The 17,369-nt window shown below is 42.7% G+C and overlaps 1 protein-coding gene across 3 annotated transcripts in view; it reads right to left on the bottom strand.

Moving 5' to 3' along the window:
- GPAT4 (glycerol-3-phosphate acyltransferase 4) overlaps positions 1–17,167 on the bottom strand; it is a 33,819-nt gene extending 16,652 nt beyond the window's left edge. For all 3 annotated transcript variants that reach the window (XM_040643224.1, XM_040643222.1, XM_040643223.1), the window contains exons 1-2: positions 17,057–17,167; positions 3,328–4,332 (exon numbers count right to left, since the gene is read on the bottom strand). In XM_040643224.1, coding sequence (XP_040499158.1) covers positions 3,328–3,492 — 165 coding nt within the window. In that variant the 5' untranslated portion in view covers positions 3,493–4,332; positions 17,057–17,167. The remainder of the gene's footprint in view (positions 1–3,327; positions 4,333–17,056) is intronic.
- Between the last annotated feature and the right edge of the window lie 202 nt (positions 17,168–17,369).

The raw sequence follows: 17,369 nt of genomic DNA on the forward strand, positions 1-17,369 counted from the left end.
CACCACGTGGCCTGGGCTTCCTCACAACATGGTGGCTGGGTGCCAGGGGCAAGCATCCCAAAAGTCAGAAGTTACACTGCCATTTCTAACCTAATCTCACCTATTACACAGTATAATTCATGTCCACTACATTCTATTTGTTAGAACCAAGTCATAAAGCAGGCCCCCCTATTCACAAGAAGTCAATCAGACTCCACCTTTTGATGGCAGACCTCAAGATCACTTGGGAAGTTTTAAAAATATACCCATCCAGACCAATTAAATCAGAATCTCTGGGGAGATTCTAGTGCTCCCAACTAAGTACTTTAGAATGCTTCCCCAGGCAATTCAAATGTGTAGACCCACAGAATTAAGATGATCTCTAAGCTTTCTTCCAGCTCCAAAATTATATACATAGCAGCCCAATTTAGGAAGGATGAACAGGCTAAAAAAGGTAAAATAAAAGTCTATTAAAAAACACCCACAAGTGGGGCGCCTGGGTGGCTCAGTTGGTTTAGTGTCTGCTTTCAGCTCAGGTCATGATCCCAGGCTCCTGGGATCGAGTCCCGCATCACTGGGCTCCTTGCTCGGCGGGGAGCCTGCTTCTCCCTCTGCCTGCCACTTCCCCTGCTTGTGCTCTCTGACAGATAAATAAATAAAATCTTAAAAAATAAAATAAAACAAAACCAGTTTGGCCAAATCCAACTTGTGTCTAATACTAATGCTGATATATAAAGCATTCAGTTCTTACTGTCCATTAAGGTCAACTCAGAACAGTAACAGTCAGAAAAGACCAGACATTCCTGCAGAGCCACCTATACATAACCTTGCTGGAATGGTAGCAGTCCTTTCTAGCCCACCCCTGCCTCTAGCTTATAGCCAAGTTGTAATTACCCATGCAGCTCAACAGGATAGCACCCAGAGTACCCAGAACCCTTGCAGTGGCTGATAGACACGTCTCTAGGAAATGAAGAAGCACAAATCCGATTCCTGAAATCCTAAGACTTGAGGTCAAAAATGGGTACATACATAAACATATATACATATACACACATTATTTCCATAATCACTTCTAAATCACTGTGCCTCAAGCTAGTGATTTTCAAGATGTGTGATCAGCAAAGAAAGTCTCTGACGGCCCAAGATTACTTATCCCATGGATTGGCCAACAATATATATCTAATCAATTTCAGTTATGTAATTAATTATAATCTGCATTAAAAGTCACAAGAACATACATTTAAAAATATAGTCACAATCAGAAGGATTTTCATTGACTATGAACTTTAAAATATTAATTTGGGGGGACAATTCAAAATAGAATACAGAATATACATAGATTTTAGGCTTTCTGCGGCCCAAAGTGATCCAAGTTAGAAAATTTTAGCTACTACAGAATAATTCAAAGGCTGGTAACTCTATGATTTCTATGTTTTAAAATTAAGGATTTCCATAGATATGTGAGTTAACCACTTGCTTCTAAACTTGAATGAAAGCTAGCCATCACTCAATGTTGTCTCCTAAAATTTTTCCAGCTGTTCTACTGACCCTCTACTGGCTTACCACAGTGGCAAAAGGGCATGAATAGTAAGTTATATGGTCCTCTGGAATCCTGGGCTCGAATGAAGATTTTCCTGGACTGAAGTTTAAGAAAATTACATTTCCTGATTAATTAAAATAAATAATACACATAAGCAAAGTAGCTGGTCCAAAGACTAGTGACTAGATCACTGCTTCTCAAACTTCAGTGTGCATGTGAAACACCTGGCTCTTGTGGAAATGCAGACTCTAATTTAGTAGGTGTGGAGTGGGCCTGACACTTCCACTTCTAACCAGCTCTTAGGTGACACTGCATACTACTCCCCGAGTAGCAAGTAACTTGATAACCTCAGAGACCATCCGTAGGGCTCCAAAATCACACCACTGAAAACAGGTACTCAAACACGAACAGGTACACTCTAGCAACACTACTGACAACAGCCAGAAGGTGGACATAGCTCTGCCATGTCCACCAGTGGATGAACGGATAAGCAAATCATGGTACACACACTGGAATATTATTCAGCCATTAAAAGAATAAAAGTACTGAAATATGTTATAATGTGGATGAATCTCAAAAATATGCTAAATGAAAGAAGGCAGTCACAAGAGAGCAAATTTTATATGATTCCTCAAATCCGGAATATCCAGCATAGGCAAATCCAGAGCTAGAACATAAACTCCTGGTGGTCAGGGGAGGGGAAAATGGGGGGCAACTGCTTCAAGAGTGTGGGGTTTCCCTCTGTAGTGATGAAAGTGTTAGGGAACTGGGCAGAGGTGATGGCTGTACAACACTGTGAATATAATAAATGCCACTCTTAAATGTGACACAAATCATATTCTTACAGGAATATTAAATACCAAAACCCAATATTCAATAATACACATAAAAAATATTTCCCAGTATAAAGTAACATTGCACATAGCTCAATCTTTCAGAGTCTCTATTTTTTCACTGACAAAATGTAGACACCCTGTCCACTGAAAAATTATAAGGAACCAAAGGAAAATGAGAGAATTTATTCTGAACCATAAGCTACAATATGAACACGTAACTTCTCAAATTTTGGTTTCTCAGATTATATATGGTCTCAGCTATGAGAGAGAATACCTAAAGATTTGGTGACTACTGAAAACAGATACTGCTAATAAAGTACCAAATCTCTGGATAGATATTAAAAGTCCCGTGGCAAAGATCAACTTCCAGGAACGGTTCCTTAGCTAAGTTCTGACATATGTTAAGAAATTGATTGTCCTTCTCCTCTATCTTTAAGAAAATAAAACAATTCATCAAATGTCCTGCCCTGTTAATTTCTTCTATCTGAAATGCAAGAACCTACTAAAGATATTTAAGTCTAAACAAGAGAAAAGTCTCTCCCAAACTTATTAGTGAGGGAATATGTGAGTAGCAGCTCCGTGTTTCATTATCTGTTACATAAGAAGAGACAGAATCTAGCAGTGATTTTTTTTCTTAAATTCTAAGCCCCTCTCTTTGAAATAAATAGGCAAGGTGTGGAGTTATGAATAGGTTCCTTTGCTCAGAAGAATCAAGTATACAAGCACCTTAGCTCGAAAAGAAAGTGTGCTAAAGGCTTTCACAAGTACACATTTAGGGAAGTTTTGTTTTGTTTTTACTAAAAATGCCACTTCCCATTCTCCCAACTTTCTCTTTATGCAATGAAGAGATAATAACCTGCCAGATAAAAAAAAAAAAAACAACAAAAAAACCTGCCAGATAAGAACGACTCTTTACTAATAGCATTTCTTCCGTCCTCTGTGAAGCAGCTATTTGTAAACGGCACAACTTACCGCAAAGATCTTTAACAAAGTTTTCATGTAGAGCTTTCGAATGCCAAAGGAGACTCCAAAAATGGCAGGGACTATGATGAAAACAAGAAGGAGCGTGAAGAGGACAGTCAGGGAGATGCCCAGAAGGTTGACAATCAGGCTATCAAAGGGCAGCAACAGGAACATGGTGGAGGATCCAGGCAAGGCCAGTGCCCTCCACCCCAAGAACAAACCACCGTCTTCAGATGGTCCTGTTAGACAGCACCACTCTGGGAAAGAAAGCAAGTCCCCATAGGATAGCAAACCCCGTTGCGAGTTCACATCGTTCGACTGCCTGGGGACAGAAGGACAGTAAAAAGGGCCAGAGGAGGCAGCCCAAAAATGTCAGCTCTCCCCAGAATAGATGGACTTTTGAGGTGAATGAAGCAGGACCAATCTTCAGTACAAACATCCGAGTCCAGGCAGAGTTTCTGTGAAAGTGAGTAGTGAGGGAGGGATCTCTGCTCTGCTACCCTTCCACTCCCTCCAGAAGTTTGACTTTTTCTTTCCTGTTCAAGAGCATTTAGCAGATAAATCTGTCCTGAAGATCTGTCATTGCCAGAAGTACCAAGAAGAGTTCGACGTGGTGCCAGAACAATCCTGATAACTTCTGTGGAAGGGGGGGTGACTGCTGGCACTTCACACAGAAGGCTATTGAACTTGAATATGTGGAAATTAAATAATTGTTTTACTTAAAACTCCTTCATAAGCTGAAAACTGTATTCATTGTAGAGAGTTCACATCTGGCCCCATTCTTCCTCTAGAGAGGTTCCTGGTGCGTGCTGCTTCCAGGACCCTCCAACCTGGAGAGCTACAGTCTTTGCCAGCAGAACACAGATGCTGGCACAGAATGTCTCATGCTGCCTGCGTTGAGTGTAACTCCAGACGTGTCTGGCATTGGTTTCCTCTGGATATTCTTCTCCCTAAGGCCCCCTTCTCAGCGGTGACCTGGGTTCTTGGCAAGAAGCTGCTTACATGCTGCCAAAGCTGGGGATGGAAACAGAAACACCATCAGTCACACAAATCAAGAGGAGAAACATCAATATGCTTTGGGGGTGGGGGGGGCTGTTTTAGAGTAAGCCTAGAGTCAGTGCCAGCTTCTCGAGCCATCAAGGTCAAAGGGAGCAGGCACAGCAACAGGTGGCAGACGCAGATGCAGAACGAAAACGGAGATGTTTCGTATAGCTTTCAATTTCAATGATATAATCTGTGGCCAGCTTTTTAAAGAGAAAATATATGGATATATGCCACATTTTAGAAGTCTGGGCAAAAGATCCACCATATATGGATATATGCCACATTTCATTTATACTATGAAAAGATTTCCCTCCTACTTGTCCCCACCTACCGAGAGTTCTTGTCTGCAGATGCAACCATGTTACCAGCTTCATATTCTTCCCAAGGTATTTATTCTGTGCGTTACATGAGGAAATGATAACTTACCTTTTCTACTCACTCCCTCACCCTGGCAACAACAATGGTGCCATATTCTGTGCACTGTTCTTCAACTTGTGTTTTATTTTGCATATTTAGCTTACCATACCTTGGAAGAGTATTCCACCAGCACATGCAGGGCTCCCTCACTCTTTACAGGTGCACAGCTTTCAACTTTAAGACTATACCATAGGGGCGCCTGGGTGGCTCAGTCGGTAAAGCGGCCAACTCCTGGTTTCGGCTCAGGTCGTGATCTCAGGGTCGTGGGAGCTAACCTTGTGTCAGGGTCCACACTCAGTGGGGAGTCTGCTTGAGATTCTCTCTCCCTCCGACCCTCCCCCTGTTCGCGTGCACGCGCACACTGTACACTCTCTTTCTCGCTCTCACTCAAATAAATAAATAAATCTTAAACAAAAAAAAAGACTGTAGCATAAGTTAGTTAACTGGTTTCCTTAGGTTGGACACCAATGCTTCCACTTTTTTGTTATTATAAATAATGTAATGAATAACCATGTGCATACATGATTTAGCACACAAAATGCACAGGCAATATAAATATATTTTCAGGATAAATTCCTAGAAATGGAATTGCAGGGGGAAAGGAAACACAGTTTTAATTTTATAAGATACTGTCACATTTTCCACATGGAGATCAAACTCCTCCAGTTGTCTTATCCTCCCACACTGGTCACTCTTTTTTGTTTTAAAGACTATTCTCCTTAGAACAGTTTTGGGCTCACAGCACAGCAAAACTGAAAGGAAGATACAGAGATTTCCCACATACCCACTGTCCCTATTATATGTACAGCCATTACCAACAGCCCCACCAGAAAGGTACATCTGTTACAAGTGCTGATGAACCTACACTGACACATCAGAGTCACCCGAAGTCCACAGCTCACATCAGGGTTCACCCTGGGTGCTGCACATTTTAGAAGCCTGGGCAAATGTATAACGACATGTACCCATCACTACAGTATCATTCAGTATTTTCATTGCCCTAAAAATCCCCTGGGTTCTGATTATTCATTCCTCCCTTTCCTGAACCCCTGGCCACTGATATTTTACTGTCTGGAGAGTTTTGCCTTTTCCAATTGGAATTGTATTTTCAGACTGGCTTTTTCCACTTAACACAGCCACTCCTGAACTCCACTATTTTAAGTATCTTACAAAGTATTTCAATTTTGTATTACTTATCCCTAACCACAAGTTACCAATGCAAGTCCTGCACTTGGGAACGTCCTTTCAAATCTCTGGCAAACACTGCGGCTTCACCCCAATCACCTCCTGGCTCCGTTCCTATACATTCAGAAGGTCAAGAAATTGAACAAATAAGCAGGTTACTACCTTTACCTTAAATTTTGTCCAGTGTCTTTTTAGAACTCTTAGAGCCCTTTCACGGGTTCTTTCATAACCTGTCAACAGTATTATTTCCATTTACCAATTAGGAAACGAAGGCAGACAGAGACAGATCCAATTCTTCTGACTCCTAACCCAGTACCGCTCCCATTACATTCCCACACATTTAGTGATTAGATCAAAAGGACCTGCTATTTCATGGCACTGAGTCACAAACACTAGTTCCTATTTTGGATCCTCTAGTTCTTCCACTTTCACATGATCATCATCACTGCTAACATTTACTGAATGCTAACAGCAACATGTGACCCCGAGCTCACATAACAAGTATTTTACACATATGGCCCTCAGGTAAGTCTCACAACCCTATGGTGGAGGTCTTACTACCATTGCTATTTGACGCAGGACGAAATGGAGGCTTAGAGGATTAAGTACGTTATCCAGAATGACACAGCGACTATGTAGCAGAGTAGGAATGTGGAGCAGGGGATCTGTCTCAGAGCCCAAGCTCTTTAACCACTATGCCCTCCTAGCTCCCAAACAACCCTGAAATACATTAATACTTCCTTCATGCCAGGCCTGCTCTACAGAACTTCCTGTGGTCGGAGGAAAAACCACAAGGCCAATCTGGATTCATGTATCAGAATTTGGTGTTCTTAGAATCCAAGGTACAAACCTGCTCTTTCATTGTTATAAACTGGCCAAACTGACTCTACATGCCAGATTTCTAACAACATCCCAGCAGAGGTTGAGGAAATTAGATACAATTTCTGAGACTTAATTTGCTGAGTCACTGTATCCTTTAAACCTAATTCAAGCCTAATTCTAGGGTCACATCTCTGTTCCACTCTTCCATCCCTGTCCCCCTTGTCCAGCATTCCCATGGGAAAGTAGCAGCAAAATCCCTCCATCCCACCGGCCATGGTTACCCTGAGCTCCACGGCCTCAAGATGACGGACCCTGGGGTCACTGTGACTTCCCATGCCAAGGTTTAGATCTCTTTTCTTTGAATCACAATCAACTGAGAATTCCCAAGGTTATTCCAGGTTCATGTCCCCAAATCATTAAACACATTTGGCAATAAACTAGTTTCTTCACTTAGTTCAGAGGTTGGCAAACCATGGCCTGTGGGCCGAATCTGGCTTTGGCCTGTTTTTCTAAGACTCATAAGCTAGGAATGGTTTTTACATCTTTAAAGAATTGTAAAAAACAAAGAATAATTTGTGACAGAGACCACAGCCAGCAAAGCCTAAAATACTTACTATCTGACCCTACAGTTTGCCCACCCATGACCCAGCCACTCCTCCCCCCTCCCCCGCCCCCCTGAGGCACTGACCACCGCTCTAAGGTCCTGTCCCACCCCTTAAGTTCATGTTTATTAGTGCCAGACTCCAGAACAGAGAGAACAGTAACCTAGCCAAACAAGTTATCCGGCCAGCACTAAACAATCCTCACATAAATTCTTAGAAGTAAAGAGAAAAAGCAAGCAAACTGCAGTTACCAAACAGAGTTCCCAACATCCTGCTGGCTCAGCAGAGCAGCCATTAAAGCCTGAAGAGTGGTATCTTAGGCCCCCTTAACACAAACTTTATTTTTTTTTTTTTAAAGATTTTATTTATTTATTTGACAGAGACAGCCAGCGAGAGAGGGAACACAAGCAGGGGGAGTGGGAGAGGAAGAAGCAGGCTCACAGCAGAGGAGCCTGATGTGGGGCTCGATCCCATAACGCTGGGATCACGCCCTGAGCCGAAGGCAGACGCTTAACCGCTGTGCCACCCAGGCGCCCCCCCCCTTAACACAAACTTTAATCTCTGAAAATAATATCAGAAAATTAGTCACAGAGGAGCTCTACCACACCACAATTTCCAGATAACTGCTCATTTAGGAGAGGCTATCACTTTGCTTCAGGTAAAATATAACCATGATTCCATAAGCATGAGGTAGTATTTGCTCATTCTCTTAATTTCCATAGCTCTCAGCCAAACTTAAGGAAAGTTAATTTGGACCAAAGTTCCCCTAACAGCCCAAAAGGTCCAGAGAAAAAAACCGAAGAACCAAGTAGTTCTGAGGATTTTAGAAGGGAATGTGACAGAACCCATCACTAAGCCAACTAAACTCTTCAGCCCACTGAATGGCAAAAATCTGGGCCCTTAAGCCCCCAAATGACCCAATTTCCAGTGCTCCTCAGTTCTCAGAGTGACGAGTTCATTCATACAACAAATATTCACTGGGCACATACTATGTGCTGCCACACATTATGTCAGGCGGTATTTAGTGATGAACAAATATGCCTAGAGGCAAGTGTTAAGCAAATAAGCATACACAAAATTGTAATTTCACACGCTGATAATTGTTAGCAAGAAAAAGAGGATCCTGGAAGAGAAAATAACAGAGAAAACTTCATTTAAATAGGTCATGTAAACCAATTCGGACCCAATCACAAGACAGGGACTATTATGATTCCTAACTGCAGAATCAAATACATCTGACCCCTGAACAGCAATACAGGTTTGAACTGTCAGGTCCACTAATACATGGATTTTTTTCATAAATACAGTACCATATATGTATTTTCTCTTCCTTATGATTTTTTAAAAATTTTATTTATTTTGAAACAAGAGTCTAAAGGCACGCACACGCAAGCGAGGGGGCAGAGGGGAGGGAAAGGAAGAGAAGAGAGTCTCAAGCAGACTCCATGCTCAGTGCGGAGCCCAACACAGGGCTCAGTCTCACAAATCTGAGATCATCACCTGAGCCAGAACCAAGAGTCAGACACTTAACCAACCCAATGAGCCACCAGGGCAGCCCTCATGATTTTCTTAGCAACATTTTCTTTTTCTAGCTTACTTTTTAAATAAAAATACAGCATATGATACATATACAAAATACTATTAATCTAACCTACTGTATCAGTAAGGCTCCTGGTCAACAGTAAGCTATTAAGTTTTAGGAGGGTAAAAAGTTACACGCAGATCTTCGACTGTATAGGGAGTTGGTGTCTTTTTAAGAACCATGTTGTTCAAGGGCCAACTGCATTTCTTTTCAGCTAGCTCTCTGTGACACATCCTACTTCAGGTGACCATGACTACCAGGATACGTCCAGAGAGATGCCACATACCAATTCAAAGGAAGAAAATATTACCATTTTATTAAACATCAACGCTTAGGCAACACAGGGATAATGCATTTTTTAAGCACACCCAAGCACAATATCTGTCACATATTAAATCTCAATAAATGGTATGTACCGTCATCATTCCACTAGGATCAGAAAACACCCAGGGTACTGTCTTCAGTTTTTTTCTTTAAAGATTTATTTATTTATTTTAGAGAGACCATGCCTGCGTGCAAGAGAGAGCAAGAGTACATGTGTGAGTGGGGGGGGGGGCAGGGCAGAGGGAGAGAGAGAACCCCAAGCAGACTCCCTGCTGAGCCCAGAGTCCAATGTGGGGCTCAATCCCAGGACCCTGAGATCATTACCTGAGCCAAAATCAAGAGTCAGCCACTCAACTGACTGACCCACCCAGGTGCCTGTCTTCAGTTCCAAATACCAAACTTTAAGAGAGCTAGATAGAGAGGAAAGCATTTTAAAGTATGTCACAAAACCCACAGGCCAAAAAATACTACATGCCTAACACGCACTAGGTGCTCAATAAAAAGGTTAGTTGTAAAGCACAGGAATGTGAATTAAAACTAGTGAGACAGCAAAAAACCAATTTCTTTTAGAAACCACCGTACTGGTGATGATGAGAAAATATTCTCAAATACTGCTGGCTGGAGTGTAAAAATGGTACAACCTCTTTAGAGAACAACTCAGTAAAAGCCATCAGAATTTTGAATGCACATAACCTTAGCTCCAGCAACTCTGCCTCTACAAATGTATCCTAAAGATAAATTAGAGGGGTCCCTGAGTGGCTCAGTCAGTTGACCATCTAACTCTTGATTTCGGCTCAGGTCATGATCTCAGGGTCCCGGGATCAAGCCGCCCCCATCAGGCTCCACCATGGGCGTGGAGCCTGTTTTAAGATTCTCTTTCTCCTCCTCTCTCTGCCCCCACCCCACTCGCACACACGCTCTCTAAGAAACAAAACAAACAAACAAAAACAGATAAATTAGAACAGTAGTTTTCAACCAGGGGCCATTTCCACCCCCCAACTTCTCCCCTCTCCCCCAACATTCCCCCCACCATTTGGTAATGTTTACAGACATTTTTAGTTGTCAGGACTTGGGATGGGGAGCTACTGGTAACGAGTGCAAAGACAGAGATACTGCTAAACATCCTGTAATACGCAGGTCACCTCTGACAGCAAAGAATCATCCAGCCCCAAATGACAATGGTGCTAAGGCTGAGAAACCCTGTACTGATGCATATACTAGATGATGTATGTGCACGGTTACTGACCGCAGCACTCTTTGTAATATCCAAAGAAACATCAACCACCACAATGAACAGAAGATACAATGGAGTGCTATTCATCTGTTAAATGGAAAAAGACATTTACTTGTGCACTGATAAAGAAACAATCTACCAGTTAGATGCAGAACAATGTCCACAGTAAATACGAATTGAGAGGGAGGAAAAGGGAGAATATACACAGTTTAAATGTATTTGCAAAGATCCAGATTTCTGGAAAGATACAAGAATGGCTATAGCTGCTGCCCCTAGGAGTGTGAGGGAGAGGTCACTTTATCTTTTTGCTACCTTTAAATTTTTATTTACCATTTTGAATAGGTAATAGTGCTGGGTGAATTGAATGTCAAGTATATCAGAGTAGTGGAGTATAAGAAATTTGCTTGAATGAAATACTGGTGCTTAGGAGGAAGTATACAGTGTTTCCAAGGAAACAGGGCAGCACTCAGCACTACTAGGCTGAAGTGAACCTGAAGTGCTAAAAAACCAGGACTATACACAGAGCTGACATCAAATCTAGATAAAATAAATGGTTTAAAACAAAGTCAAGATACAATAAGCTGAAGGATAAGTCAACTCACCAGAAAGAAGACTGTAATATGGTCAGTTTCGGGGTCTTGGTCTTAACTAAGGTCGCTCTGACCTCATGTAACTTTCCCCTTGCCTACAAGGGACTAACCTGAGTTAGAACTGGGCAATAAGAAACCTGGTATCAAGTTCCCCCAAAGCAATATGAAGTCTTCAAAGCTGGAAAAGAAAAAAAGGACAAAGGACACCGGATATTTTGATATTCGGGGGCAACTGGCCTAAGAAAGGACAATTTGACTCACGGGGGTTTTAAGACCCAAGACGTTTCATTACCCAACTTGAATGCTGCTCCCAGAGCTCCATCTTGGAAACGGTGCTTTTACATTGGAGTACTGTATATGTAACTGGAAGCAACCTCCTGGCCTTTTTTTTTTTTTTTTTGGTCTGGCCTATCTCACTCAGCATAATTATTCTGAGAGTCATTCATGTTGCTGCACATGTCACAAGTTCATTCCTTTCACTGCTGAGCTGTAGTCCAATGTGTGGATATACCACATTCACCTATGCATTCACCTACTGAGGAACAACTGGGCTGAGTTTGGGACTGTTATAAATAAAGCTGCTATCTGCAAGTCTTCATATAGACATACATTTTTATTTCTCTTGGGTAAATACCTAGGAGTGGAACGACAGAGTCTAAAACAGCTGTATGTTTACCTGCCAAACTGCTTGCTTGCTTGCTTGCTTGCTTTCTTTCTTTCTTTCTTTTTTTTTAAAGATTTTATTTAGGGGCACCTGGGTGACTCAGCGGTTAAGGGTCTGCCTTCAGCTCAGGTCATGATCCCAGTGTCCTGGGATCGAGCCCCATGTCTGGCTCCCCGCTCAGTGGGGAGTCTGCTTCTCCCTCTACCCCTGGCCCTGCTAGTGCTCTCTCACTCTCTCTTTCCTTCTCTCTCAAATAAATAAATAAAATCTTTGAAAAAAAAATTAAAGATTTTATTTATCTGTCAGAGACAGAAAGAGCACAAACAGGAGGTGCAGTAGGCAGAGTGAGAAGCAGGCTCCCCGCTGAGCAGGAAGGCTGATGTGGGACTCAATCCCAGGACCTTAGGATCATGACCTGAGCCAAAGGCATGCGCTTAATCAACTGAGCCCCCCAGGCATCCCGCCAAACTGCTTTCTAAACTGGTTGTAGCATCATCTTGCATCCTCACCAGCAGTATATGAAAGTTCCATTTGTTCTACAACCTTGCCAACACTTGACAGGATCAGTCTTTCTAATTTTAGACACACTAATCAATGTGAAGTTGTATCTCATAGTTTTAATTTGCATATCCCCAGTGACCAATGATAGTGAATATCTTTATGCTTATTTGCCATCCATCTATCTTCTTTGGTAAAGTGTTCAAATCTTTACCATTTTTTATTAGGTTATTTTATTACTTAGTTTTGCTACTGCTGTTTTTTTAAAAATCAAGCCTTTCCCCCCCAACGACTAAATAGTGTTATTTAAAATGAGAAAGCAATATTACTGGACTACACATTTAAAAATGGTCAAGATGGCTAAAAAAGAGAGAGAGAGAAAGCATTTCATCACAAAGGTACAAATTTGTAGACCATCAGACTTCTTTGTTCAACTTGCTACAAACTTGAAACAATCCTAATTATGCAAAGAAAAATCACTAAGACATGAAACAAAAAAACCAATGATCCCAACCACAAACTCTATTTTAACCTCAGAATTGAGTATTACTAAGAACCTAAAATGCTCCTTTATCTTTATGCTCAGCTGACAGAGATTCCATGTTGTCCAACACAGCAGCCATTAACCACATATAACTCTTGAGCACTTGAAATGTGGGTAGTCCAAACTGAAATATGCTGTAAATGTAAATAAGATACACACTGGATTTAAATGTTCTATGAAAAACTGAATATAAAAGACCTCATTAATAATCTGTATATTGATTACATGTTGAAGTGATATTCTGGATAATTTGGGTTAAATAAAATACATGATTAAAATTATTTTCATGTGTCTCTTTGTACTTTTTTAAAAGTGGCTCTTACACGGGATGCCTGGGTGGCTCAGCTGGTTAAGCATCTGCCTTCGGCTCAGATCATGATCCCAGACTCCTGGGATCAAGTCCCACATCAGGCTCCTTGCTCACTGGGGAGCCTGCTTCTTTCTCTGCCTGCCACTACCCGCCCCCTCATCCCGCTTGTGCTCTCTCTCTCTCTCTGACAAATAAAATCTTTGAGGGGAAAAAAAAATTTAAAGAAAGTGGTTATTATGAAATGTAAAGTTATATATATGGTGTGTATTGTATTTCTATTGGATAGCACTGATCAAAAACGTTTATTTTTTATTTATTCATTTTCTTTAAGTAGGCTCCACACCCTGCATGGAGCTCAACAATGGGCTCCAACTCATGAATCCGAGATCAAGACCTGAGCTGAGATCAAGAGTCAGATGTTTAACTGACTGAGCCACCCAGGTGCGCCTGATCACAAACTTTGAAAGCAGACACTGAAAATAAAATATGTGTAACTGGTAAAGAAAAAAAATATACATAAATATTTTTTTCCTCTCCATTCTGCTGTGTGAAGAAAATGTTACCAGGGAGGAGCTTAGAGTTGGAACTCAGGCGTCTCCTTAGTTAAGAGTTCAGGCACAATTTTGTTACCATCTGGTCTGCGCAAGTCATTCAGCTTCCCTGGATTTCAATTTCCACACCAGTTTTTTGGTATTTTAATTCAAAACGTCAACAACAATTTATCATGCTTCTACTTTTTACAATGCATTATTCTAATATTGCAGATCTTGGGCTTATTTTATAGGAGGTGCAATGCAAAAACAAGGCAAACTAAAACAGTGCCCAAAGAAAGGAGGGAAGGTCCTGTGACTGGGTGGCAGGTGCATGGGTATGCATGTTTTAAAGGAGAGACAGTACCTTTCAAGGAGTTAGGAAAAACTGCAAGCTTTATAATATTCCTACTAATTCTAAAATTCAGTGCTTTTAAGAAGCATTCATCATGCTATCCTAAGTATTTTGTAGTTTAGTGATACACGGACTTGATGATACTTGGTCAAGTCCTCCCTTGAGCATCATGATACAGAAAGAAGTAAACGCCACACCGTAATGAGGTTCGACTTTACTTGAAGAAACAATTTTGGAGTACAGTTCGACCAGGGTCACATGATCTCTAGCTTCTACCTCCAGAAAGCAAGAGATTTTTAATAAAAAGTAACATTTTGTGATGTGCCTACAGATAAGAGAAGTGGTTTATTCTTCAGCAGAAACCAGTTACCACGATAGAATCCTAGCTAACCACTGCACTCTTTCTGATACCACAAACACACACACACACAAAACCCACACAAGGGGTGCCTGGGTGGCTCTGTCGGTTAAGTGCTGACTCTTGATTTCAGCTCAGGTCATGATCTTAGGGTCCTGAGTGTAAGGCTCTGTATTTGGTGTGGAGCCTGCTTAAGATTCTCTCTCCCCCCTTTCTTCCTTCTTCTCCCTTCCCCCCCCAAAAAAACCCCAAAAACAAAAAACCCACAAAACCCACACAAAACATAAAAGTTCTCCCTGCACCCATGTCTTTAGGGTAATGATTTACGAAGACACCCGGATGCTGTTATCTCAGCAGTTATTTCCATAAGCTGGATGCATGTGACGACCACTGTATTTAAGTCACAAGCTAACAAAGTTCATCCTGAAAATAATTTATAAACAACTATGTCACATCATATAAACCAAGCTTAAAAACAAACTCAATGAACTCTATATACAAAGATTCTTTTGCTCACAGCATTCCCTGGAGGTACAATATCCCCTCCAATTTCAAGGGCAAAGACTGAGGTACAAGGGCTGAATTTACCTGTCTTTCCTGAGATAAGGAAACTTAACAGCACAAAGTGTGCTAAGAAATACGTACTATGGTTTTGGAAAAAAACAAAAAAAGAAAAGAAAGCAAACACCTAATTCATGTTACATCCAGTCTAGGATTTTTATCTCTTGATGGTAAGAAAGGATGTTCTATGTTTTCCTTTCGGTACTATCGTTCCCTCTGCTATCAAGAGCAAAACTTCAGCAGTGCATGCCAAATCATCCCAGTTTCCCTTACTCTTTCTTAAATAGCTGTGAATGTTATCTACATCTTTTAAAGTCAGTAATTCTCAGTCTGGTATTCCCCTTCTAAGGTCACAATTTTCCCATGTTTACTAAAAGCTGTGATTCGAATTTCTCATTTGTCCCATATCTGGCTTAAGAAATACTTTAAGACATATCCCCTAGTTTTACTATTCCGGAATTTGATGGGAAAGTTCCTATTAATAATACCCATCCAAACCTTTCATTGTAAAAGTCTTCAGTTATAGCTCTTCAAGACATTTCCCTTTCCTGAAAGAAACAACTTAAAGACAGTACTATGGTACAGGAGAAAGAAGACTGAACGTGGAGTTGGGAGAGGTTTCCAGCCTCAGTTGGACTCTTATTCCCGGTTAATCTGGACAAGTCACTGAACCTCTAAGGACCCTGAGGGTGCATCAAAAATGAAAAAGTTAGAAAGATGATCTGGAAGTTCTCATCCACATCCAAAAGACTTTTCGTTTCAACCCTTGATCATTTTAGGTGCCCTCTTCTGGCCCTTCTCCAATGCTATTACATATTTCTTAGTTGAAGAACTTCCAATAGTAGACTATGTCCCAAAAAAGTACATTATGACTTTACACACCGGTACGTTTTTTATTTTGAATCTCATGCTACTTTTGACAGCAAGTACTTATCACAGAGCTTCGGAGAGGCGGAAATGGATGGGACAGGCTCAACCTGAAGGTCAGTTGTTGAGGCAGGATGATGGACACATGCTGGCTCACTATTTTATCTATTTTGCTATGTCTGAAAGTCTCCATAATACAAAGTTGGTAAAAAAGCAAAACAAAACAAAAACACTACCAAAGTTGAGAGGAGAATACCAGACTGGCATTATTACAGGACTCATTTCTCCAGTCTCTGGCACATGGATAACTGCTTTCACACCATTTCCCTTGGGTTGAGATAGAATCTACAGGAGATGAAACTAAGCAGAGGCACTCAAAGTTAAGTCAAAATTATGGAAAATGAACCAGAAAGGAACTGCTCTCAAGAAGGTTATCACTGAGAAGATCCATGGCACTGAGGGCATGAGCAGTGACAGGCACTTATATCTAGTACAGTACAGAACTTATTTCCATAGAGCTATTCCATATGTTTCATACGCTATATTTTCCCTAACTTTGAAACTGCAAAAGTTAAAACCCTATGTGAAACGGAAGTGAATAAATAAACAAGACCCTGTGGCAGGAGGATGCCTTGCAGGGCGTGAAATCAAAACGGACAGATAAGGGATTTCGGGGTTTAAGAAATTCTAAAGAAAGAAAAATGGGTTCCTCTGGAGAACAAGCGAGGAAAATCTACATCCCCGTGAAGCCAAAGGACATAAGAAAAGAAATTACAGGTGAAGGCGCCTCCCCGTGATCTCTAATAACCCCTCAGCCCTCCCAAGCTCCAATCCTCCACGCTCGGGGAGGGCGGGCTGCGGAGCACCTGGGATGCGGGAGAAGCCCGGAGAGCCCATCCGGAGTGGGACCGGACGGAGCAGGGAGTGGCGGCAGCCGCCCGGCACCGGCCTCCGGGAATGCGGGGCGCGGGCTCCGGGGCGCTGCGGCGGGACCGGAGGGTGGCGCGGCAAGCGCTCGCCCGGGGAGGGGCGCGGACTGTTCCACTGCGGCCGAGGGGGCGGTACGTTCCGACCGGCCGGGAAACCCCAGGAAGAGGCAATGGTGTCTCCTGACGCCGGAGCGGCGTTGGGAGGGGGGTCCCCGGACCGCAGGCCGCTCGTCGGCTGCCTGGGCCCCGAACCCCCAGGCCCGCTGTCGGCTCCCCTGGGGCCAGTGACCCTCAGGACCGACGGGAACTCGGTCAAACTCACCGACCGCGAGGCTCCGGGGCTCCCAATGCCTCCGTGGCCGATACCTCCCGCCCTTGGCCGCCGCCGCCGCCGGCCGAGGCGTGCGTAAAGACGTGCGCGTGCCCGCCCTTTGTCTACGCCGCTTTGACGTGACCCCTCGCGTCCCATCCCCACCCCTCCCGCCGTTTAATCCCTCGCCAGGCACCCGCGCGCCGGGCGCGCGCCGGGCGGGGACCCCGAGGGGCGGGGCGCCGCGTCACCTGCCCGAGGTCGGGCTCGCCGGGAACGGACCGAGGCGCCCCCTGGCGAGCGAGGAGCCGTTACCTCGGGCTGG

Source organism: Ursus maritimus, unplaced genomic scaffold (assembly GCF_017311325.1).
Source record: "Ursus maritimus isolate PB19 unplaced genomic scaffold, ASM1731132v1 scaffold_28, whole genome shotgun sequence".
Taxonomy (NCBI): domain Eukaryota; kingdom Metazoa; phylum Chordata; class Mammalia; order Carnivora; family Ursidae; genus Ursus; species Ursus maritimus.